At 48.1% G+C, this 22,810-nt stretch overlaps 1 protein-coding gene across 1 annotated transcript; it reads right to left on the bottom strand.

The window, feature by feature from the left end:
* Nucleotides 1-472: 472 nt before the first annotated feature.
* LOC144497650 (putative G-protein coupled receptor 139) lies at nt 473-1,363 on the bottom strand. The gene has a single exon (XM_078219091.1). It carries the CDS (start codon nt 1,361-1,363, stop codon nt 473-475), a length of 891 nt encoding a protein of 296 aa, XP_078075217.1.
* Nucleotides 1,364-22,810: the final 21,447 nt, after the last annotated feature.

The raw sequence follows: 22,810 nt of genomic DNA, 5'->3' as shown, positions 1-22,810 counted from the left end.
GAGAAGCTGTGAACAGTGAGACTTGCCTCGATCTTCTGGTCACTTGGTGAGGTCCAATTGAGATATCAAACAACAACTAGTTCCCCAACGCCCTCATCTCAACCTTCCAAATCTTAAGACCATAAGATATAGGAGCAGAATCAGGCTATTCGGACCTCCTGCCTTCTCTGCCATTCGATCATGGCTGATATGTTTCTCAACCCCATTCTCCTGCCTTCTCCCAGCAACCTTTGATCCCCTTACTAATCAAGAACTGCGTATTTCTGTGTTAAAAACACTCAATGACCTGGCCTCCACAGCCTTCCACAGAGTTCCACAGATTCACCACCCTCTGGCTAAAGAAATTCCACCTGATCTCAGTTCTAAAGGGTCACCCCTTTACTCTGAGGTTGTGTGCTCGGATCTCAGTCTCTCCGACTAATCGAAACATCTTTCCTCAGTCCACTCTATCCAGCTTTTCATTCTCCTAAAATTACTTAAGGAATTTGAACAGGAGAATGAATGGAAATTTCACCATGTTTAGAATCTCTTCCCGAAACCTCCTCTGGGTCAATATATAAATGCATGTGTTCGTACAGGTGCTGGAATACATTAGCAGGAGTGTGATTCTCATTGTTACATGAAGCAAAGTGGCACCTTCGAGGGTAGCTGTCTCGGTGAAGTTGAACAGGAGGTGAAGTATTACGATTGGCATCCACAGAATGATAAAGCTCCCGGAGACAGTGAAGAGCAGGACGATAGTCGTTCTTCTGCTCTTCATCACGGGGTCGCTGCTGGCCGCCCCAGGGCCGTGAGCCTTCAGGGCCCTGCGAGACCTACTGGTCACCAAGATGTGCCGGACGGTGAGAGAATTCAACAGCAGCAACAAGGGGAATGGCAATAATGGGACTGAGAGATGAGAGACCCACGTGTAAGCTATCCATGCTGGTGAAGAAACGTATCCTTTCACTGTGCGGCAGCCCCACTGCACACTAGCAACAACAGAGTAGGGCTCATAACGGAAATAGGCCGGAATATTCATGACAAAACTGAGTACACTCACGGCTGCGAGAATCACAGTGGCAGTTCTCCCGGTGCAGTATTTTAATTTCAGTTTTGGACAACAAATTGCTACAAAACGGTCAAGAGTAAATAATGTTGTGGACCAGACGGACAACTGGATGCTGGATACTTGCATGAAAGAGATGAAACTGCACACACTGGTGTACATCAGGAATGAATCCGGGAAATGAGAGCGAAAGATACCTTCCACGGTGACATTAAAAATGCAGACCAGGACATCGGCGATCGCCATGGTGATCATATAACAGGTGACCCCTTTGGAGAGGCCGCACCTTCCCCGGGACAGGACCACAATCGCCATCAGGTTGGCTGTAAGAAATTGGAAATAAAATTACTCCCCTAGTCGCCACACTCTGGAGCCTGTTCGGGTTCACTGAGGGAGAAATTAGCTTTACCCATGGAACTGACCAGTACGTGTTTCAGACCGTATGGGAAAGCAGAGCATCCGGAGGAAACACATGCAGAGAGTGAACAACGTGCAGTTTCCACACATTCACCCAAGCCGGGAATGGAACCCCTGTCCCTGCCGCTGTGAGGCAGCAGTGCTAAACACGGTGCCATCATGGTGCCGCCACATTAACATCATTAACAAGAGGTGCATGTGAGTTTCCAGGCAAACTGTGATCAAGCTCACCACAATACACATTAAATGGCAGATGCTGCCAAGACAGAGTCCATGGATTTCTCATCAACCCACCCAGATATCAGTGTCCACTGTGAATCACAACATCATGTCAAAACTCTGTCTCGGATCCCCAGATCCATGCAAATAAGGAAGAATACGATTATTTTCTTGCTCAAACTGTCACCAGGAACTGGAGCAGCGATGGTCAACGTGGATTCAGCAACAGACAGCAAGGGGAAAGAAAAAGACAACACATCGAAACAAGGGCTTTCTAAAATAAATAGTTGTTTCCTGTTACTCACCAGGGATACTGATAATGATAAGAATTGGATAACAAATCAGAGTGAAGTCTACAGGTTTGGTTGTTCCCATTTTGCACGGAGATTATTGAAACTTCCCGAGAGCAAGCCTCCAACTGGCGCTGTGCGTAATGCATTGGAAGCAGCACACAGATTTATACCTGAACCAATCCTCCAATGGCTCGGTGAAGTTACCTAACAGCTGCCAGCAGGGACACAGACAATCCAGCAAACACCATTAATGAAACGATTTTCAGATCAGGGGATTATTTCATCACCAGTAACACTAATTTGGAGAGTTGCAGGTTCACTATTCCCCTGGATTTTAGACTGTTGCTCGTCACAGCGTCTTGACCTGATCAGGTGCTTTTGAAAATTATGTTCTCTTGGTATTCCTCCCAATCCAAAAGGCTTTTATATCATGAGACCACAAGGAGCAGAATTGGGCCATTCGGTCCATCGAATCTGCTTCACCATTCCATCATGGCGGACAAGTTTCTCAACCCAATTCTCCCGTAACCTTTGATTCTGTCACCAATCAAGAACCTATCTATCTCTGGCTTAATTACACTCATTGACCCTCGCTCCACACAGCCTCCTGTGGGAATGAATTGCACAGATTCACCATCCTCTGGCTGAAGAGATTCCTCCTCATCTCAGGTCTGAAGGGTTGTCCATTTAGTCTGAGGCTGTGCCCTCGGGTCCCAGGCTCCCCGAATAATAGAGACATCTTCTACACATCCACTCTATCCAGGCCTTTCACTATTCTGTTACTCACTGTATTTCGAATGGGACAGGCATTGACTTGACTCTCCCGCTCGGTACTGGCTGTGTGCAGATCAATCGCTCTTTTTCTGCACCGTGCTTGTCCATGACAGGACTCCTGACTCGATTTTCTCTCGGTCCGTTTAATGACCAGTAACGTTGTGCTTCGAGGAGACAAAAGTTTGAAATGCCAGTTACCCGCTGGGCGAATAAACAACGGTCTGAATCAAACAATGTAAAATTTACTGTGCAAAGTCTGCAAAGTCAAACAATCTACAATATCTAACTTATACTCCAATATTCAGATTTAACAAGAGGTCCATGTGCATTACACAGAAACATAGAAATATCGGAGATTGGAGCAGGATGAGGCCATTTGCCTTTCGAGCCTGCTCCACCATTCATCACCATAATGGCTGTTCATCCAACTCAGTAGCCTCATCCTGCTTTTTCCCCATAACCTTTGATCCCATTCGCCCCGAGTGCTGTATCCAGCCGCCTCTTGAATACCTTCAAAGTTTTGGCATCAACTACTTCCCGTGGTAATGAATTCCACAGGCTCACCACTCTTTGGGTGAAGAAATGTCTCCTCATCTCCGTTCTAAAGGGTCTACCCCGAATCCTCAGGCTTTGACCTGTGGTTCTGGACTCCCTCATCATCGGAAACATCCTCCCTGCATCTACCCTGTCTAATCCTTTTCAAATTTTATGAATCTCTATGAGATCCTCCCTCATTCATCTGAACTGCAGCAAAACCAATCCTAACCTCGTCAGTCTCTCCTCATGCATCAGTCCCACCATCCCCGGAATTAGTCTGGTAAACATTCGTTGCACTGTCTCGAAAGCAAGAACATCCTTCCTCAGAAACGGAGTGCAAAACTGCACACAATTCTCTCGGTGTGACCTCACCAAGGCCCTGTAAATTTGCAGCAACATATCTCTGCTCCTGTACTCGAAACCTCCCCCAATGAAGGTAAACATTTGCCTTCTTTACCGTCTGCTGCACCTGCATGCTTACCTTCAGCGACTGGCGCACAAGGATACCCATGTCCCGCTGTACACTCCCCTCTCCCAATTTACAGCCATTCAGGTAGTAATCTGACTTCTTGTTCTTGCTTCCAAAGTGAATAACCTCACATTTATCCAAATTATGCTGCATCTTCCATTGATTTGCCAACAGGGATTAGAATTAACCAGGATGTGGTGGTCAAGCACACCACACTGCACATGGAATGGCAAATGGGACCAGACAAGTTCCATGGATTTCTCAGTAGTCTGGCGCTGTGAGGCAGCAGTGCTAACCACCGTGCCACTTCCTCATTTTCTGCAGTTCAACTTTACTCATCCCAGATCTAAACTATTACCACTGAAATATTAGCATGAAACATGAGAACAACATTCATCACAATTTCTGCAACATGGGTGGCACGGTGGCACAATGGTTAGCACTGCTGCCTCAGAATGCCAGGGACATGGGTTCGATTCATGGCTTGGGTCAGAGTCTGAGTGGGGTCTGCACATTCTCCCGCTGTCTGCATGGGTTTCCTTTGGGTGCTCTGGTTTCCCCCCACAGTTAGGTGCATTGGCCATGCTGAATTCTCCCTCAGTGCTCGAACCGGCGCCGGAGTGTGGCGGCTCGAGGATTTTCACAGTAACTTCATTGCAGTGTTAATGTAAGCCTACTTGTGACAGTAACAATAAATTTAACTTCAAACTTAAAAAAGTTCAGGGCTGATCTTACATCCAGAACTTTCTGTCAATTTCATCCGATACTGTTCATTGCCAATTTGTGTTATGGGCTTAGCATCCTTCCCGAATGGGCGGCACTGTGGCACAATGGGCGGCAGGGTGGCACAGTGGTTGGCACCGCTGCCTCACAGCGCCAGGGGCCAGGGTTCAATTCCTGGTTTGGGTCACTGTCTGTGTGGAGTTTGCACATTCTCCCCGTGTCTGCGTGGGTTTCCTCCGCGTGCTCTGGTTTCCTCCCACAGTCTGAAATATGTGCTGGTTCGGTGGATTGAACTGAACCGGCGCCGGACTGTGGCGACGAGGGGAATTTCACACTAAATTCATTGCAGTGTTAATGTAAGCCTTACTTGTGACTAATAAATAAACTTGACTTCACTGTATCCCGGTCTGCAAGGTGAGTGCTGCCTGGCTGTGAGGAGCGCTTTTGGAGTTTGGTGGAAACAGGGAGTTGGGTGAAACAGACAGCGGAGGCCAAAGGGAGAGTGCTGATTGGTGAGGAAGTGTTTCTCGTGATTCTCTGAAACTGAGAGTGAGTTAGGACTCAAAAAACATAAAAGTGACATCTCATGAGGGCTGTGATTTGATTGGGTAACAGGGAGCTGTATTGAATTTGAAAATTCATTTAAATTGCTGTTAAAAATTGCATTGAGACTGAGGTAATAAGAAGATATATAATTAAACAAAATTAAATAACTTTTTTTTCACCCAAATTTAAAACTAAAATAGTGATAGAGGGGCAGGTGATGTGTTGTTGATGCACGATGTGGGAGCTGGTGGTCCCCGTTGTGGTTCCCTGTGAGCACATCTGTAGTAAGCGTTGGTTGCTTGAGGAACTCCAGCTCAGAGTGGATGATCTGGATCCTAGAGTTTCGGACACTGAGACACCTCAGGGAGGGGGAGAGATACCTGGACACTGTGTTCCAGGAGGCAGCCACACCCCTTAGATTAATTACCTCCAATTCGGCCAGTGGTCAGGGACAGGAGGGTGTGGCTGCGAGTGAGGCAAGTAGAGAGATCCAGCAGGTAGGGTTGCAGGAGCCTCAGTCCCTGAACTTTTCCAACGGGTTTGAGATTCTTGCTCCCTGTGTGGATGGGAATGGATACTGCAGGGAGGAGGAACAAACTGACCACGGCACTGTGGAACAGAGGGCAGTTCAAGCGGTGGGGGGAAAAAGAAATGTCGTTGTAGTTGGGGATAGTATATGTTAGGGGCATTGGCACTGTTCTCTGTGACCAGGATCGAGACTCTCGAAGGTTGTGTTGCCTGCCTGGTGCTCAGGTTCGGGATATCTCATCTGGGCTGCTGAGGAACTTGGAGTGGGGGGGGTGGGGGGTAAAGATCCAGTTATCGTGGTCAGTGTAGATACCAATGACATCGGTAGAACAGGAACAAAGGTTCTACTGAGGGAGTATGAACAGTTAGGGGCGAAAGTTTTAAAACATCCACAAGAGATGGGTGAGATCCTGAATGAATATTTCTCATCAGTATTCACATTTGTGAAAAGCATGGATGTTAGGGAACTTGGGAAAACAGTGATGTTTTCAGGACTGTACATTTTACTGAGAAGGAGGTGCTGAAGTCTTAAAGCGCATCAAGGTAGATAAATCCCCAGGAGCTGATGAAGTGTATCCCAGGACATTGTGGGAGGCTAGGGAGGAAATTGCGTGTCCCCTAGCGGAGATATTTGAATAATCGATAGTCACAGGATAGTGCCTGAAGATTGGAGGGTGGCAAATTTTGTGCCTTTGTTTAAGAAGGGCTGCAGAGAAAATCATGGGAACTACAGGCCGGTGAGCCTCACATCTGTACTGGATACATTGTTAGAAGGTATTTTGAGCGACCGGATATACAGGCATTGAGAGACGCAAGGACTGATTCAGGATTTTCTGCATGGCTTTGTGAGTGGAAAGTCATGTCTCACAAATTGGATTGAGATTTTTTGAAAGGGTAACCAAGAAGGTAGATGAGGGCAGTGCAGTTGATGCTATCTACATGGACTTTAGCACTGCCTTTGACAAGGCGACATATGGTAGGTTGTTGCATGAGGTTGAATCTCACGGGATCCAGGGTGAGCTCGTCAAATGGATACAACATTGGCTTGATGACAGAAGATAAATGGTGGTTGTAGAGAGTTGTTTTTCAAACTGGAGGCCTGTGATCAGCGGTGTGCCTCTGGGATCGGTGCTGAACCCACTGTTATTTGTCATTTATATGCATGATTTGGATGAGTATTTAGTGTGCATGGTTATTAAGTTTCAGATGACACCAAGATTGGTGGCATCGTGAACAGTGCAGAAGGTTATCTTGGATTGCAATGGGACTTTGATCAATTGGGCCAGTGAGCTGACGAATGGCAGATGGAGTTTAATTTAGATAAATGCGAGGTGATGCATTTTGGTAGATTGAACCAGGGCAGGACTTATTCAGTTAATGGTAGGGCATTGGGCGGAATTATTGAACAAAGAGATTTAGGGTTACACGTTCATAGGTCTTTGAAAGTGGAGCCATAGGTGGACAGAGTGGTGAAGAAGGCTTTTGGCAGGCTTCGGATCACTGGTCAGAACATTGAATCCAGGAGTTGAGATGTCTTGTTGAAGTTGTACAAGACATTGGTAAGGCCACACTTGGAATACTGTGTACAGTTCTGATCACCCTTTAATAAAAAATATATTATTAAACTAGAAATAATGCAGAAAAGATTTACTTCGACGCTAAAGGGGCTTAACAGTTTGAGATATAAGGAGAGGCCGGATAGTCTCGGACTTGTTTCCCTGGAATGTAGGAGCCTTCGGGGTGATCTTATAGAGGTCAATAAAATAATGAGGGGCATCGATCAGCTCGATAGTCAATATCTTTTCCCAAAGTTAGGGGAGTCTGAAACGAGAGGGCATAGGTTTATGTTAGAGGGGAGAGACGCAAAATGGCCCAGAGGGGCAATTGTGTCACACAGAGGGTGGTGAGTGTCTGGAACAAGCTGCCAGGTTTAATATAGAGGTGGGGACAATCTTGTCTTTTAAAAAACGTTTCGACAGTTACATGGGTAAGATGGGTATGGAGGGATATGGGCGAAACTCGGGCAATTGGGACTAACTTAGGGGTCAAGAAAGGGCAGTGTAGACAAGTTGGGCCGAACGGCCTGTTTCCATGCTGTAAACCTCTATGACTCTCTGACTATGACTCTATGATAGCAAGAAGCGATCGAGGATCAGAAGGCATAACATCTCTGTGGGTAGATTTGAGGAATCGCAAAAGTAAAAAGACCCTGATGGGAGTTATGTGCAGGCCCACTAGCAGTAGTCAGGATGGGGGCAGCAAATAAATCAGGAGATAGAAAAGGCTCATAAAAAGGAAATGAATTAAGAATCAAAGGGGACTTCAATATGCAGGTGGACTGCGAAAATCAGGGAGGTAGTGGATCCCAAGAAAAGGAATTTGTGGAATGTCTCAGAGATGTTTATTTGGAGCAGTTTGTGACAAAGCTGAGAAGGGAACAGGCAATTCTGGATTTGTTGATATGTAATGAGGCAGACTTGATTAGGGGACTTAAGGTGAAAGAACCCTGAGGTTGCAGAGGCCACAATATGGTGGAATTTACGCTGCAGTTTGAGAGGGAGAAGCTGGAATCAGATGTAATGGAATTACAATTAAATAAAGATAACTCGAAAGACATGAGGGAGGAGGTGGCCAGAGTTGATTGGAAAGGGAGCCCAGCAGGGAAGACAGTGGAACAGCAATGGCAGGAGTTTTCGGGGGTTATTCGGGAGGCACAACAGAAATTCATCCCAAGGAGGAGGATGCATGCCCATGGGAGGACGAGGCATCCATGGCTGGTGAGGGAAGTAACCTTTGATCCCCTTAGTAATCAACACCTATCTATTTCTGTATTAAAGTCACCCAATAGCTTGGGCTCCACAGCCCTCTGTGGCAATGAGTTCCACAGATTCACCACCCTCTGGCGGAAGAAATTCCTCCTCATCTCGATTCTAAAGGGTCACCCCTTTACTCTGAGTTTGTGTCCGCGGATCTCAGTCTCTGCGACTATTCGAAATATCTTTCTTACGTTCACTCTATCCAGCTTTTCATTATTCTAAAATTACTTATGGAATTTGAACAGGAGAATCAATGGATATTTCACCATGTTCAGAATCTCTTCCCGGAAGCTCCGCTGGGTCAATATATAAATGCATGTATTCGGACAGGTGCTGGAATACATCATCAGGAGTGTGATTCTCATTGTCAAGTGAAGCGAACTGGCACCATCCAAAGTAGGTATCTCGGTGAAGTCGAACAGGAGGTGAAATATTACAATTGGCATCCACAGAATCATAAAGCTCCCGGAGACAGTGAAGAGCAGGACGATAGTCGTTCTTCTGCTCTTCAACACGGGGTCGTTGCTGGCCTCCCCAGGGCCGTGAGCCTTCAGGGCCCTGCGAGACCTATTGGCCACCAAGATGTGCCGGACGGTGAGAAAATTCAACAGCAGCAACAAGGGGAATGGCAATAATGGGACTGAGAGGTTAGCGATCCACTTGTAAGCTATCCATGCTGGTGAAGAAATGTATCCTTTCACTGTGCGGCAGCCCCACTGCACATTGGCAACAACAGAGTAGGGCTCATAACGGAAATAGGCCGGAAGATTCATGAGAAAATTGAGTGCACTCACGGTCGCTAGAATCACAGTGGCAGTTCTCCTGGTGCAGTATTTTAATTTTAGTTTTGGTCAACCAATTGCTACAAAACGGTCAAGAGTAAATAATGTTGTGGACCAGACAGACAACTGGACGCTGAATACTTGCATGAAAGCTTCGACACGGCAGACACTGGTGTACATCAAGAATGAATGCGGGAAATGATAGCAGAAGATTCCGTCCAGGGTGACGTTAAAAATGCAGACCAGGAGAAAAGCTATCCCCATGGTAATCATATAACAGGTGATCCCTTTGGAGAGGCCGCACCTTCCCCGGGACAGGACCACAATCGCCATCAGGTTGGCTGTAAGAGATTGGAAAGAAAAATACTCCCCTATCGCCACACTCTGGTGCCTGTTCGGGTTCACTGAGAGGGAAATTAGCATTACCCATGGAACTAACCAGTACGGGTTTCAGACCGTATGGGAAAGCGGAGCATCCGGAGGAAGCGCATGCAGACATGCATCTACTCTGTCTAGTTCTTTTAGAATTTTATAAATCTCTCTGAGATCCCCTCTCATTCGTCTGAACTCCAGGAAAAACAACCTTCACCTCGTCAATCTGTCCTCATACATCAGTCCCACCATCCCCAGAATCAGCCTGGTAAACTTTTGCTGCATTCGCTCGATAGCAAGAATATCCTTCCGCAGAAACAGAGTCCAAAACTGCACAGAATACTCTAGGTGTGGCCCCACCAAGGCCCTGTATAATTACAACAACACATCCCTGCTCCTGTATTCAAAATCTCTCGCAATGAAGAACAACATACCAACTTACCATTTGCCTTCTTTACCGTCTGCTACACCTGCATGCTTACCTTCAGCGACTGGTACACAAGGACACCCAGGTCCCTCTGCACACTTCAGTCTCCCACTTTTAAGCCATTCAGGAAGTAATCTGAGCTGAATCCTGAGCTTCGGACAATGCGACACATCAGGGAGTGGGAGAGATAATCCGACTCCTGTGTTCCAGGAGGCAGTCGCGCCCCTTCGATTAAATACCTTCAATTCGGCCAGTGGTCAGGAACAGGAGGATGTGACTGCGAGTGAGGCAGGTAGAGAGATCCAGGAGGTCGGGTTGCAGGAGTCTCAGTCCCTGAATTTGTCGAAAGTGTTTGAGATTCTTGCTCCCTGTGTGGACGGGAACGTGTACTGCTGGGAGGATGAACAAAGTGACCACAGCACCGTGGTACAGTGAGACATTCAAGTCCGGGGCAGGAAAAAGAAATGTAGTCGTAATTGGGGATAGTATAGTTCGGGGCATTGACACTTCTCTGTGACCAGGATCGAGAACCCCAAAGGTTATGTTGCCTGCCTGGTGCTCGGGTTCGGGATATCTCACTGGGCTACAGAGGAACTTGGAGTGGGAGGGTAACGATCCAGTTATCGTGGTCAGTGTAGACACCAATGACATCGGTAGAACAGGAACAAAGGTTCTACTGAGGGAATGTGAACAGCTAGGAGCTAAATTTAAAAAGCAGAACGAAAAAGGTAATAATCTCTGGATGACTCCCTGAGCTAGGAACTAATTGGCACAGGGTCAATAAGATTAAGGAGGTAAATGCGTGTCTCAAAGATTGGTGCAGGCGGGATGGGTTTGAATTCATGCGACATTGGAACCAGTATTGGGGAATAGGGGACCTGTTCCGCTGGGACGGTCTTCATCTGAATCATGCTGGCTCCAGAGTCCTGGTGAACCGTATAACTGGGGCTGTAGATAGGGCTTTAAACTAAATAGTGAGGGAGAGGGTTCAGCTGTATCGAGAATTAGAAAATCAAAGTTAAAGGAGAGGTGAGAAGTGCAGGTTAATGATGAGGACTTTCAACTAGTTAAAGGAGCCGAGGGTTCAGGAGGGATTAGTAATATTTCCAAACCATGTAATAGAACAGAGAGGATAGAAGGTGGCAGGAATCTAACCTCCGGCAGAGCAAAAAAGGTGACAAGTATGAGAAGGTCAATGCAGGACTCATGGTGTTGTACCTAAATGCACGCAGTATACGGAACAATTTAAATGAGCTTGTTGCGCACATTGAAATTGGCCGGTACGATGTTGTGGGCATCACAGAGTGATGTGCGATATAACTCACGAGGCTACAGATGCTCGAGGAAATAAAGGCTTTTATTGACTACTACAATAGAGCTACAATATATAACACACGATCCCAGACTGAGGGGTCCCAGCCAGAGCAGTGAACCTTTATATCTCTCCCTGGAGGCGGAGCCCGACTGGGATGTACCATAATAACTATAATACAGGTAGAACAGCCCAACCCTAACCCCAACAGTAACATGTAGAACAACCCAACCCTAACCCCAACAGCAACATATATACAGATTCATAGTACTGGCCAGACCCTGGCTCAGTACTACCTGATGGGAACCAACGATGGTTCACCACATTCACCCCTCCTTTGAAGACAAAGGCCGGTGGGGCACAAAAAAAACACAGAACAATTGGTCATCAGTCTCTAAGTTCAGACGGTCTGGGGGACCGCACCGTCGTTGTGACCTCCTCAACACCGGCGATGACACCAGAGGAGGCACTCGCAGTGGCGTTCTCCCCAAGGCGGTGTCCAATGGCTCCTCCAATGCCTCACGGGCCGGTTGACCCCGAGGTGGTGACAATCCACTGAGCTCGGACACGCCTTGAAGTGGCGACCATCTTCTGGACTCAGGCAAGCTGTACACGGGAGTAAAGGGTTAAGTGATGGTCCTGATGCTGCCCGCGCCGTGTCAGGAGGGGAAACAATATTTGGGGGGTCTCTAACGGGAGGTATGGGAGCGACAGGGGTTTCCAAGCCCCCTGCTGGCGCCAGGTCTCGAATCGAGACCGTGTCCTCTCGCTCGTCAGGGTATGCCACATAGGCATACTGAGGGTTGGCGTGGAGGAGATGGACCTGTTCAACGAAAAGGTCGGACTTGCGGGCCCCAACATGTCGCCGCAGGAGGACAGGTCCTGAGTACGTCAACCAAGACGGTAATGAGGTCCCAGAGGAAGACTTCCGAGGGAATGAAAACAGCCTCTCATGGGGAGTAGCTTTGGTTGCCGTACACAGGAGTGAGCGTATGGAGTGGAGCGCATCAGGGAGCACCTCTTGCCAACGGGAGACTGGAAGGCTTTTTGACTTCAACGCCAGTAAGACAGCCTTCCAGACTGTAGCATTCTCACGTTCCACCTGTCCGTTACCCCTAGGATTGTAGCTCGTGGTACTACTAGAGGCAATCTCGTATGAGAGCAGGTATTGCCTCAAGTCATCGCTCATGAACGACGAGCCCCTATCGCTGTGGATGTAACAGGGGTACCCGAACAGGGTGAAAAGATCATGAAATGCCTTGATAACCGTGGCAGCGGACGTATCAGAACAGGGAATGACAAAAGGGAATCGTGAGTACTCATCAATGCTATTGAGGAAGTACACATTCCGATCTGTCGAGGGAAGGGGGCCCTTAAAGTCCACACTCAGTCTTTCGAAGGGACGAGTGGCCTTAACGAGTTGTGCCCTGTCAGGTCGATAAAAGTGCGGTTTGCATTCCGCGCATACCCGGCAGCTTCTAGTTATGGACCTGACATCCTCCATCGAGTAGGGTAGATTCCGGGCTTTTACGAAGTGGTAGAGCCGAGTGACCCCTGGATGGCAGAGGTCATTGTGGAGAGCCTGCAAACGATTCTCCTGCATACTGGCGCATGTTCCACACGACAGGGCATCCGAGGGCTCATTGAGTTTCCCTGGACGATACATGATGTCGTAATTATAGGTGGAGAGTTCGATTCTCCACCTACGGTCTTATCATTCTTGATCATGCCCCGTAACGTGTTATTGAACATGAACGCCACGGACCGCTGGTCCGTGATCAGGGTGAACCGTTTTCCTGCCAAGTAATGGCGCCAATGCCGGACGGCCTCCACAATGGCCTGGGCCTCCTTTTCCACCGCTGAATGTCGAATTTCGGGGCCTTGGAGGGTGCGAGAAAAAAAGGCGACGGGCCTTACCGCCTGATTAAGTGTGGCGGCCAGGGCGAAATCAGACGCATCGCTCTCCACCTGGAAGGGGATGGACTCATCGATAGCGTGCATCGTGGCTTTCGCGATGTTGACTTTTAGTTTTTCAAAGGCCAAACGAGCCTCTGGTGCTCGGGGAAAAGAGGTAGCCTTGATGAGCGGACAGGCTTTGCCCGCGTAATTGGGAACCCACTGTGCGTAGTGCTTTTGCGCTCGTGGGCAGGGGAAGTTCGAGGGGATGCAGACGGTCTGGATCAGGGCCAATGACCCCCTTTTCCACCACGTATCCGAGGATAGTTGGCTGCGCGTGCGAAATACACACTTCTCCCTGTTGTAGGTCAGATTCAGGCGAGATGCAGTGCGTAGGATTCTAAGGAGGTTGGTATCGTGGTCCTGCTGGTCATGGCCGCAGATGGTGACGTTATCCAGTTACGGGAAGGTAGCCCGAAGTCCGTTATGGTCCACCATTCGGTCCATAGCACGCTGGAAGACCGAGACCCCATTGGTGACCCCAAAAGGAACCCTTAGATTATGGGACAAGCGACCATCCGCCTCAAAAGCCGTGTATTGTTGGTCCTCTGGGGGAATGGGGAGCTGGTGGTAAGCAGACATTAGGTCGATGGTGGAGAACACCCGGTACTGCGCAATCTGGTTGACCATGTCAGAAATGCGCGGGAGGGGTTACGCATCCTGCTGCGTGTATCTATTAATGGTCTGACTATAGTCAATGACCATCTGGGGTTTGTTCCCACTCTTGACCACCACGACCTGCGCTCTCCAAGGACTAGCGCTAGGTTGTATGATCCCTTCCTTGAGGAGCCGCTGAACTTCAGATCAAATGAAGATCTGATCCTCAGCGCTGTAACGCCTACTCTTAGTTGCGATGGGCTTGCAGCCGGGCACGAGATTCTGGAATAGGGAGGGTGTGGCAATCTTAAGCATCGAGAGGCTACAGGTGGAGCGCATTGGGCAATTTGGAGGCTGCTGTTCTCCCACTGAAAGCGGAGGGAGTGGCCCACCGTACTGTAGGGTTACACTCTTCAAGTGGACCATGAAATTTAGTCCGAGGAGTATTGTTGCGCAAAGGTGCGGTAACACCAGGAGCTTGACGCTCTCATAAACCATGCCCTGCACCGTTAGATTTACCACGCAACTCCCTGGCACGGTGACGCCATTGAAATTGTCTGCTTGACAGGCTGGATCTGGAGGCCACACCGCTTCACGGCGTCTGTGTGAATAAAGCTCTCCGTGCTCCCGCTGTCAAACAGACAATAAATCGTGCGTTTATTTACCTGTATGTCCATCATGGACTTGTCGAACCTGTGAGGCTTTGCCTGGTCCAGGATGATCGACGCCGCCGTTGGTTCGTGAGCGCCACTGCAGGCAGCTGAGATGGATGATGTCGACCCCTGCTGGTCATTCGCGCTCGGTGCCGACCAAAATGGCTGCTCCCATAGTTCGCAGGTGGGCGATGGCGCCAAAATCAGCGAACCCTGGTGGTCACGCGTCTCTTGCGACTCCGTCGTCTGGAATGGCGACGTCCTGGCCTCGCATGTGGAAGAAACCCTTGACGATGCCGACGACGAGGAACCCGGCTCCGGGGAGTCGCACGCCGCACTGCTGTTCCTGGAAGTAAGTTTGGATCGACATACCTTCGAATAATGCCCCTTCTTGCCGCAGGCGGAGCACAACACCGTTTTAGCGGGACATCGCTGCCGAGTGTGCTTCACTCCTCCACAGAAGTAACACCGCGGGCCGCCTGGAGCTGCTGCCGTCGTCAGGCCCGAGGGTGGGCACGCCATCACACAGCTTTTCGGACCTGCTTGACGAAGTGGTATCTGTGACTGGTCCTGCCACACTGTCTCCACGTGGTCTTCGGGATACATCTCCAGGCTTTTGGAAGCCGTTTCTAGCGTATCCGCTAGCTCTATAGACTTAGTGAGATCAAGATTACCTTGCTCCAACAGTTGAAGTCGGATATAAGACGATCCGATTCCCGCCACAAACGCATCTCGAGCGAGGTCGTTCATGTTCTGGTCTGCCGACACTGCTTTGCAGTTACAGTCCCAGGCTAGCTGTAGGAGCTCGCACGCGTACTGTTCCGTCGTTTCACCGGGCTGCCGTCGTCGAGTGGCTAAGAGATATCGAGCATGCATCTCGTTTGGCGGTTTAATCTAGCGCTTCTTAAGAAGCTCGAGGGCCCCTTTGTAGTCGGTGGCCGCACGGATCGCTAAATATACAGCGTCGCTTACCCTCGCGTGGAGGACCCGGAGTCTGTCGTCGTCCGTGGTGACCGCTGCGGAGGCTTCGAGGTAATCCTGAAAACATTTCAACCAGTGGTCGAAGGTGTTGGAGGCGCCCGCCGCACGTGGGTCCAGCGTAAGACGTCCGGGTTTAAGTATTTGCTCCATGCTCTCTGTATCGTTTTTTTTTCAACGACGAGAGTTCAATTAGTAGTCAATAAAATTGATGCGCGATATAACTCATGAGGCGAGAGATGCTCGACGAAATAAAGGCTTTTATTGACTACTACAATAGAGCTACCATATATAATACACGATCCCAGACTAAGGGGTCCCAGACAGAGCAGTGACCTTTATACCTCTCCCAGGAGGCGGAGCCCGACTGGGATGTACCGTAATAACTATAATACAACTATAGAACAGCCCAACCCTAACCCCAACAGTAACATGTAGAACAACCCAAACCTAACCCCAACAGCAACATATATACAGACTCATAGTACTGGCCAGACCCTGGCTCAGTACTAGCTGATGGGAACCAACGATGGTTCACCACACAGAGACAAGGGGATCAGGGCTGGGATCTAAATATCCAAGGATATGTGTCCTATCGAAAGGACAAGCAGATGGGCATAGGTTGAGGGTGTTGCATTGTTAGTAAGGAATGAAGTTAAATCGATAGTTAAGGAAGCATCGGGGGGCAAAAAAGAGACACGAGCTTGTTTTGGCAGATCAGGCAAAGCAAAATCCAAAGAGCTTCTACAAATACATAAACGGCAAAAGAGTAACTCGGGAGAGAGTAAGACCTCTTAAGGAGCAACAAAGTCATCTCTGTGCGGATCCACAAGAGATGGGTGAAATCCTAAATGAATATTTCTCATCAGTATTCACATTTGTGAAAATCATGAATGTTCGGGAACTTGGGGAAATAAATAGTGATGTCTTGAGGAGGGTACATATAACGGAGAAGGAGGTGCTTAAGTCTTCAAGCGCATCAAGGTCGATAAATCCCCGGAGCTTGATTAAGTGTATCCGAGGGTACAGTGGGAGGCTAGGGAGGAAATTGCGTGTCCCTGGCAGAGATATTTGAATCATTGATAGTCACAGGTAAGGTGCCTGAAGATTGGAGGATGGCAAATGTTGTGCCTTTGTTTGAGAAGAACTGCAGAGAAAAGCCCGGTGACTACCGGATGGTGAGCCTCGCATCTGTAGTGGATAAGTTGTCAGAAGGTATTTTGAGAGACAGGATCTACAGGCATTTAGAGACGCAAGGACTGATTCGGGATAGTCAGCATGGCTTTGTGAGTGGAAAATCATGTCCCACAAATTTGATTCAGTTTTTTGAAGAGGTAACCAAGAAGGTAGATGAGGGCAGTGCAGTTGATGTTATCTACATGGACTTTCGGCCTTTGACAAGGTACCGCATGGTAGGTTGTTGCATAAGGTTAAATCTCACGGGATCCAGGGTGAGCTCGCCAAATGGATACAACATTGGCTTGATGACAGAAGACAAATGGTGGTTGTAGAGAGTTGTTTTTCAAACTGGAGGCCTGTGACCAGTAGTGTGCCTCTGGGATCGGTGCTGACTCCACTGTTATTTGTCATTTATATTAATGATTTCGATGATAATTTAGTATGCATGGTTAATAAGTTTCAGATGACACCACGATTGATGGCATAGTGGACAGTGAAGAAGATTTTCTAGGATTGCAATGGAACCTTGATCAATTGGGCCAGTGGGCTGACGAATGGCAGATGGAGTTTAAAGAACAAAGAACAAAGGAAATTACAGAACAGGAACAGGCCCTTCGGCCCTCCAAGCCTGCACCGACCATGCTGCCCGACTGAACTAAAACCCCCTACGCTTCCGGGGACCATATCCCTCTATTCCCATCTCATTCATGTACTTGTCAAGACGACCCTTAAAAGTCACTACCGTATCTGCTTCCACTACCTCCCCCGCCAACGAGTTCCAGGCATCCACCACTCTCTGTGTGAAAGATCTGCCTCGTACATCTCTTTTAAAACTTGCCCCTCGCACCTTAAACCTATCCCCCTGAGTAATTGACTCATCCATCCTGGGAAAAAGCTTCTGACTGTCCACTCTGTCCATGCCTCTCATAATCTTGTAGACTTCTATCATGTCTCCCCTCAATCTCCGTCGCTCCAGTGAGAAGAAACCAAGTTTCTCCAACCTCTCCTCATAGCTAATGCCCTCCATACCAGGCAACATCGTGGTAAATATTTTCTGTACCCTCTCCAAATCCTCCACACCCTACTCGTAGTGTGGCGTTTTTGGGGGTTATTCGGGATGCACAGCAGAAAGTCATCCGAAGGAGGAGGAAACATCCTGAGGGGAGGATGAGGCATCCATGGCTGGTGAGGGAAGTCAAGGAAAATATGAAAGCAAAAGGAAAAGCAGACAAAGTGGCGAGGATTAGTGGGAAGCCAGATGATTTGGAAGCCTTTAAGGTCAGCAGAAGCCAACTAAAAAAGCAATAAAAGGGAGACAAAGAAATATGAGTGTAAGCTAGCTCGTAATATAAAAGAAAATAGGAAGAGTATTTTTTCAATGTATAAAAGATTAGAGAGAGGCAAAAATAGATATTGGACCAGTGGAAAATGAGGCTGGAGTCGTAATAATAGGAACCAAAGAAATGGCAGAGGAACTGAATAGTTCCTTTGCATCAGTCTTCATGGTGGAAGACACCAGTGGGATGCCAGAGCTTCAGGGGAATCAGGGGGCACAAGTGAGAGTAGTGGCCATCACTAAGGAGAAAGTTCTGGGGAAAATGAAAGATCTAAGGTGGATAAATCACCTGGACCAGATGTACTACACCCCGGAGCTCTAAAAGAGATAGTTGAGGAAATTGTGGAGGCATTGGTGGTGATCTTTGAGGAATCACTGGAGGCAGGGAAGGTCCCAGAGGACAGGAAATTAGCTAATGTAACACCAATGTTTAAGAAGGGAGGGAGCCAGCAGATGGGAAATTATAGGCAGGTTAGCCTGTCTTCAGTCATTGGCAAGATTTTAGAGTCTATTATTAAAGATGAAATCATAGAGTACTTGGAAGTGCGTGATAAAACAGGACGGAGTCAGCATAGCTTCGTCAAGGGGAGGTCATGTCTGACAAATCTGTTCGAGTTATTTGAGGAGGTAACAAAGGAGTTCGATAAAGGAGAACCAGTGGACAGGATTTATTTAGATTTCCAAAAGGCCGTTAACAAGGTGTCACATAGGAGACTGTAAAAGAAGTTAAGAGCCCACGGTCTTAAGGGTAAGATCTGGCATGGAAAAAGGATTGGCTGTCTGGCAGAAGGCAGAGAGTGGGGATAAGGGGATCTTTTTCAGGAAGGCAGCCAGTGACTAGTGGTGTGCCTCAGGGGTCTGTGCTGGACCATAACTTTTCACAATATACATTAATGATTTGGAGGAAGGAACTGAAGACACTATTGCTAAGTTTGCAGATGATACAAAAATATGTAGAGGGGCAGGTAGTATTGAGGTTGCAGGGGGCTGCAGAATGACTTGCAAAGAAGTGGCAGATGGAATACAATGTGGAAAAGTGCGAGGTTATGCAATTTGGAAGGAGGAATGGAGGCATAGACTATTTTCAAAATGGGGAAATGCTTCGCAAATCAGGAACACAAAGGGATTTGGGAGTCATTGTTCAAGATTCTCTTGAGATTAACGTGCAGGGTCAGTCGGCAGTTAGGAAAGCAAATGCAATGCCAGCATTCATGTCGAGAGGGCTAGAATACAAGAGCAGGGATGTACTTCTGAGGCTGCATAAGGCTCTGATCAGACCCCATTTGGAGTATTGTGAGCTGTTATGGGCCTCGTATCTACAGAACGGTGGGCTGGCCTTAGAAAGGGTCCAGAGGATGTTCACAAAAATGGTATGAAGAGCTTGTCATCTGAGGAACGGTTGGGCACTCTGGGTCTGCACTCGTTGGAGTTTAGAAGGATGAGGGGGGATTTTATTGAAACTTACAAGATACAACGAGGCCTGGATAGGATGGACGTGGTGAGGATGTTTCCGCTCGCAGGAAAAACGAGAACCAGCGGGCACAACCTCAGGCTAAAGGGATGATCCTTTAAAACAGAGATGAGGAGGAATTTCTTCAGCCCGAGAGTAGTGAATCTGTGGAACTCTTTGCTGCAGAAGGCTGTGGAGGCCAGGTCATTGAGTGTCATGAAGACAGGGATAAATATGTTATTGAGTAATAAGGGGATCAGGGGTTATGGGGAAAAGGCAGGAGAATGGGGAAATGAAAAATACCATGATTGAATGGCGGAGCAGATTCGATGGGCCAAGTGGCCTAATTTGGTCCAATGCCTTATGGTCAAAAGGTCTTATAGCAGCTTGGTATGGGTCCTGCTCCGACCAAGACCACAAAAATCGACAAAAAGTTGTGAAGGTAGCCCAGTCCATTGCGCAAACTCGACTCCCATCTCTTGAGTCCGTCTAAACTTCCTGCTGCCTCAGAAAAGCAGCCAGCAATATTGAGGACCCCACGCGCCCGGACAACCTCTCTCCCACCTTCTTCCGTCGGAAAAAAAATACAAAAGTGTGAGGTCACTGCCAACTGACTGAAGAATAGTTTCTTCCGTGCTGCCATCAGACTTCCAAATGGACCTACCTTATATTAAGTTGATATCCTAGCTATGACTGTAACACTAAATTCTGCGTCTTGTCCTTTCCTTTTCCCCTATGTACTCTACAAACGGTGTACTTTGTATAGCGGGCAAGAAGTAATACTGTTCACTGTATCGTGTGACACCGTTGCCGAGTATGCTTCGCTCCCCCACAGAAGTAACACTGCGGGCCGCCCGGAGCTGCTGCCGTCGTCTGGCCCGAGTGTGAGCACGCCATTACGCAGCATTTCTAACCCGAGGGACGAGGAGGGATTGGCGACTGCTCCTGCCACGTTGTCTCCACGTGGTCTTCAGGATACAATACTAGGCTTTTGGAGGCCGTCTCCAGCATCTCCGCTAGCTCTATTGCCTGGGTAAGGTGAAGGTTACCTTTCTCCAGTAGTTTGTGTCGAATGTACGACGATCCGACTCCCGCCACAAACGCATCTCGGGCAAGTCGTTCGTACTCTGCTCAGCCGACACAGCTTTGCAGTTACAGCCCCTGGCTAGCTGTAGGAGCTTGTTCGCGTATTCCTCCATCGTTTCACCAGACTGCCGTCGTCGAGTGGCTAAGAGGTAACGAGCATGTATTTCGTTGGGCGGTTTGATATAACGCTTCTTCAGAAGCTCGAGGGCCTTTGTGTAATCGGTGGCCGCACGGATCGCGAGGTAGACAGTGTCGCTTACCCTCGCATGGAGGACCCGGAGTCTGTCATCATCTGTGGTGACCGCTGCGGAGGCTGCCAGGTAGTCTTCAAAACACTTCAGCCAGTGGTCGAAGGTGTTAGAGGCGCCCACCGCACGTGGATCTAGTGTAAGGCGTTCAGGCTTCAGTATCTGCTCCATACTCTCTTTTTCTTTCTTCGACGAGAGTTTACTTACAGCAAATAAAATTGATGCGCGTTATCACACACGAGGCTTGATGCTCAGGAAATAAAGGCTTTTATTTGCTGTCACAAAGCAGCTACCAATTATATACACGATCCCAGACTGAGGGGTCCCAGCCAGAGCAGGGACCTTTATACCTCTCCCAGGAGGCGGAGCCCGACTGGGATGTACCACAATACAACAATACAAAGGTGTAACAACCCCACCTTAACCCCAACAGCAACAAGTAGAACAACCCATCCCGAACCCAACAGCAACATATGTACATGCATATATACAAGTACATACATGTACTTGTGGTACTGGCAGAACCTGGCTCAGTACTATCCAGTGGAAACCAACGATGGTTCACCACAATATTCTTCTGGAATTCTTTCTGTTGTTTCAAGTCAGTCCACACCAGAAATCCTCCGCTCGTTTACCACCTCCAACCTCCAGAAATCTTGGTGTCTCTGTCCCTGCTTCCTTGTGTCTGTCCCTTCTTATCTCTCACCGTGAATAACTCTGCCTTTCACCCTCATTTCCTCCCAGAAGGTCATCTTGAAAGGCATTTTCTTCTCCCATCACACAGAAGGCTGAGACGTTCCGAGTCGGAGTGGCTTAGATGGCTTATTGGCTTTCAGGGAACTTGGAGATCTAGATCTTCAAAAGTAAAGGGTCGAAACCTGGCCTGAGGGAGACAGATTTTTAATCAGATGTTTTGACTCACGGTGGTCACTGACATCTGGGTGGCTTGGTAAGAAATCCGTGGAATTTGTCTTGGTCGCGTCTGCCATTTAATGTGCAGTGTGGTCCGCTTGGCCCTTTGCCTCAGAGTCTGTTACCACAAAGCGTCACGATCTTCCACAGGGTATTTTTGGATGTGAACAGTGATATATGAATGACAGGTTCTGTAATGCATTCACCAGTGGGGTCGCTCCAAGTTAGTCGGAGGAGGTGGCCTATATTTTTACTGTGTTTTCGGTAGTCGATGGAATGTGGTTGGAGTCCCTAATTTGTTGGTGGAATTGCTCCTGGAGTGAAGCACACAATCCTCACATGAATGCCAAAACAGAAAAGTTGCTGGGATCTCATCTGGCTTCCTGATGTAATTTGGGATTCTGCTCCAGGGCACGAACACATGATCATACACAGACCTCTGTCCCCAGACACATTGGTGAATTTATTTGAAGCCTCACCTTTCACCCTGCCCTGGATCCAGGATGCAGTTTAACTGTAAAAACCACCTTGTCAATCGGAACATCAGCCCCCTGCAAAGACAGAAGGGCAATGTAAAATTCTGGTCAATTGGTGGTTAATTAATTTAAATTATCTTCTTGATTGTTGGTGGGTTCACGTCTGACTCTCACTGATTACAATATTGGACAAAGACATTGCTTTTAGTTTTATTTATTTAAGAGTGTCCCAAGTCGGCTTACATTAACACTGAAATTTAGTTACTTTGAAAATACCCTAGTCGCCACACTCCGGCGCCTGGTTGGTTACACTGAGTGAGAACTTAGCATGGCAAATACACCTAACTAGCTCGTCCTTCAGACTATGGGAGAAAACCCACACAGACACGGGAAGAATGTGCAGACTCCGCACAGACAGTGATCCAAGCCAAGAATCGAAACCGAGTCCCATGCGCTTTAATGCAACAGCATTAATTGCTGTGCCACCGAGCTGTCCCAGGGGATTAGTGGGGTTATGGGGATAGAGCGTGTGTAAGAGTCGATGCAATCTCAATGTTTTGAATGGCATCCTTCAGCCCATTGAGTCTGCACCAACGGCAATCCTATCCAAGCCCGATCCCCTTCACCCCATCTATTAACCATGTTAGTCCCCCTGACACTAAGGGGCAATTCAGCA

The sequence above is a fragment of the Mustelus asterias genome, chromosome 8 (assembly GCF_964213995.1).
Source record: "Mustelus asterias chromosome 8, sMusAst1.hap1.1, whole genome shotgun sequence".
Lineage (NCBI taxonomy): Eukaryota > Metazoa > Chordata > Chondrichthyes > Carcharhiniformes > Triakidae > Mustelus > Mustelus asterias.
Note: the sequence above shows the minus strand (reverse complement) of the source record. Positions and strands in the feature narration are given on the sequence as shown.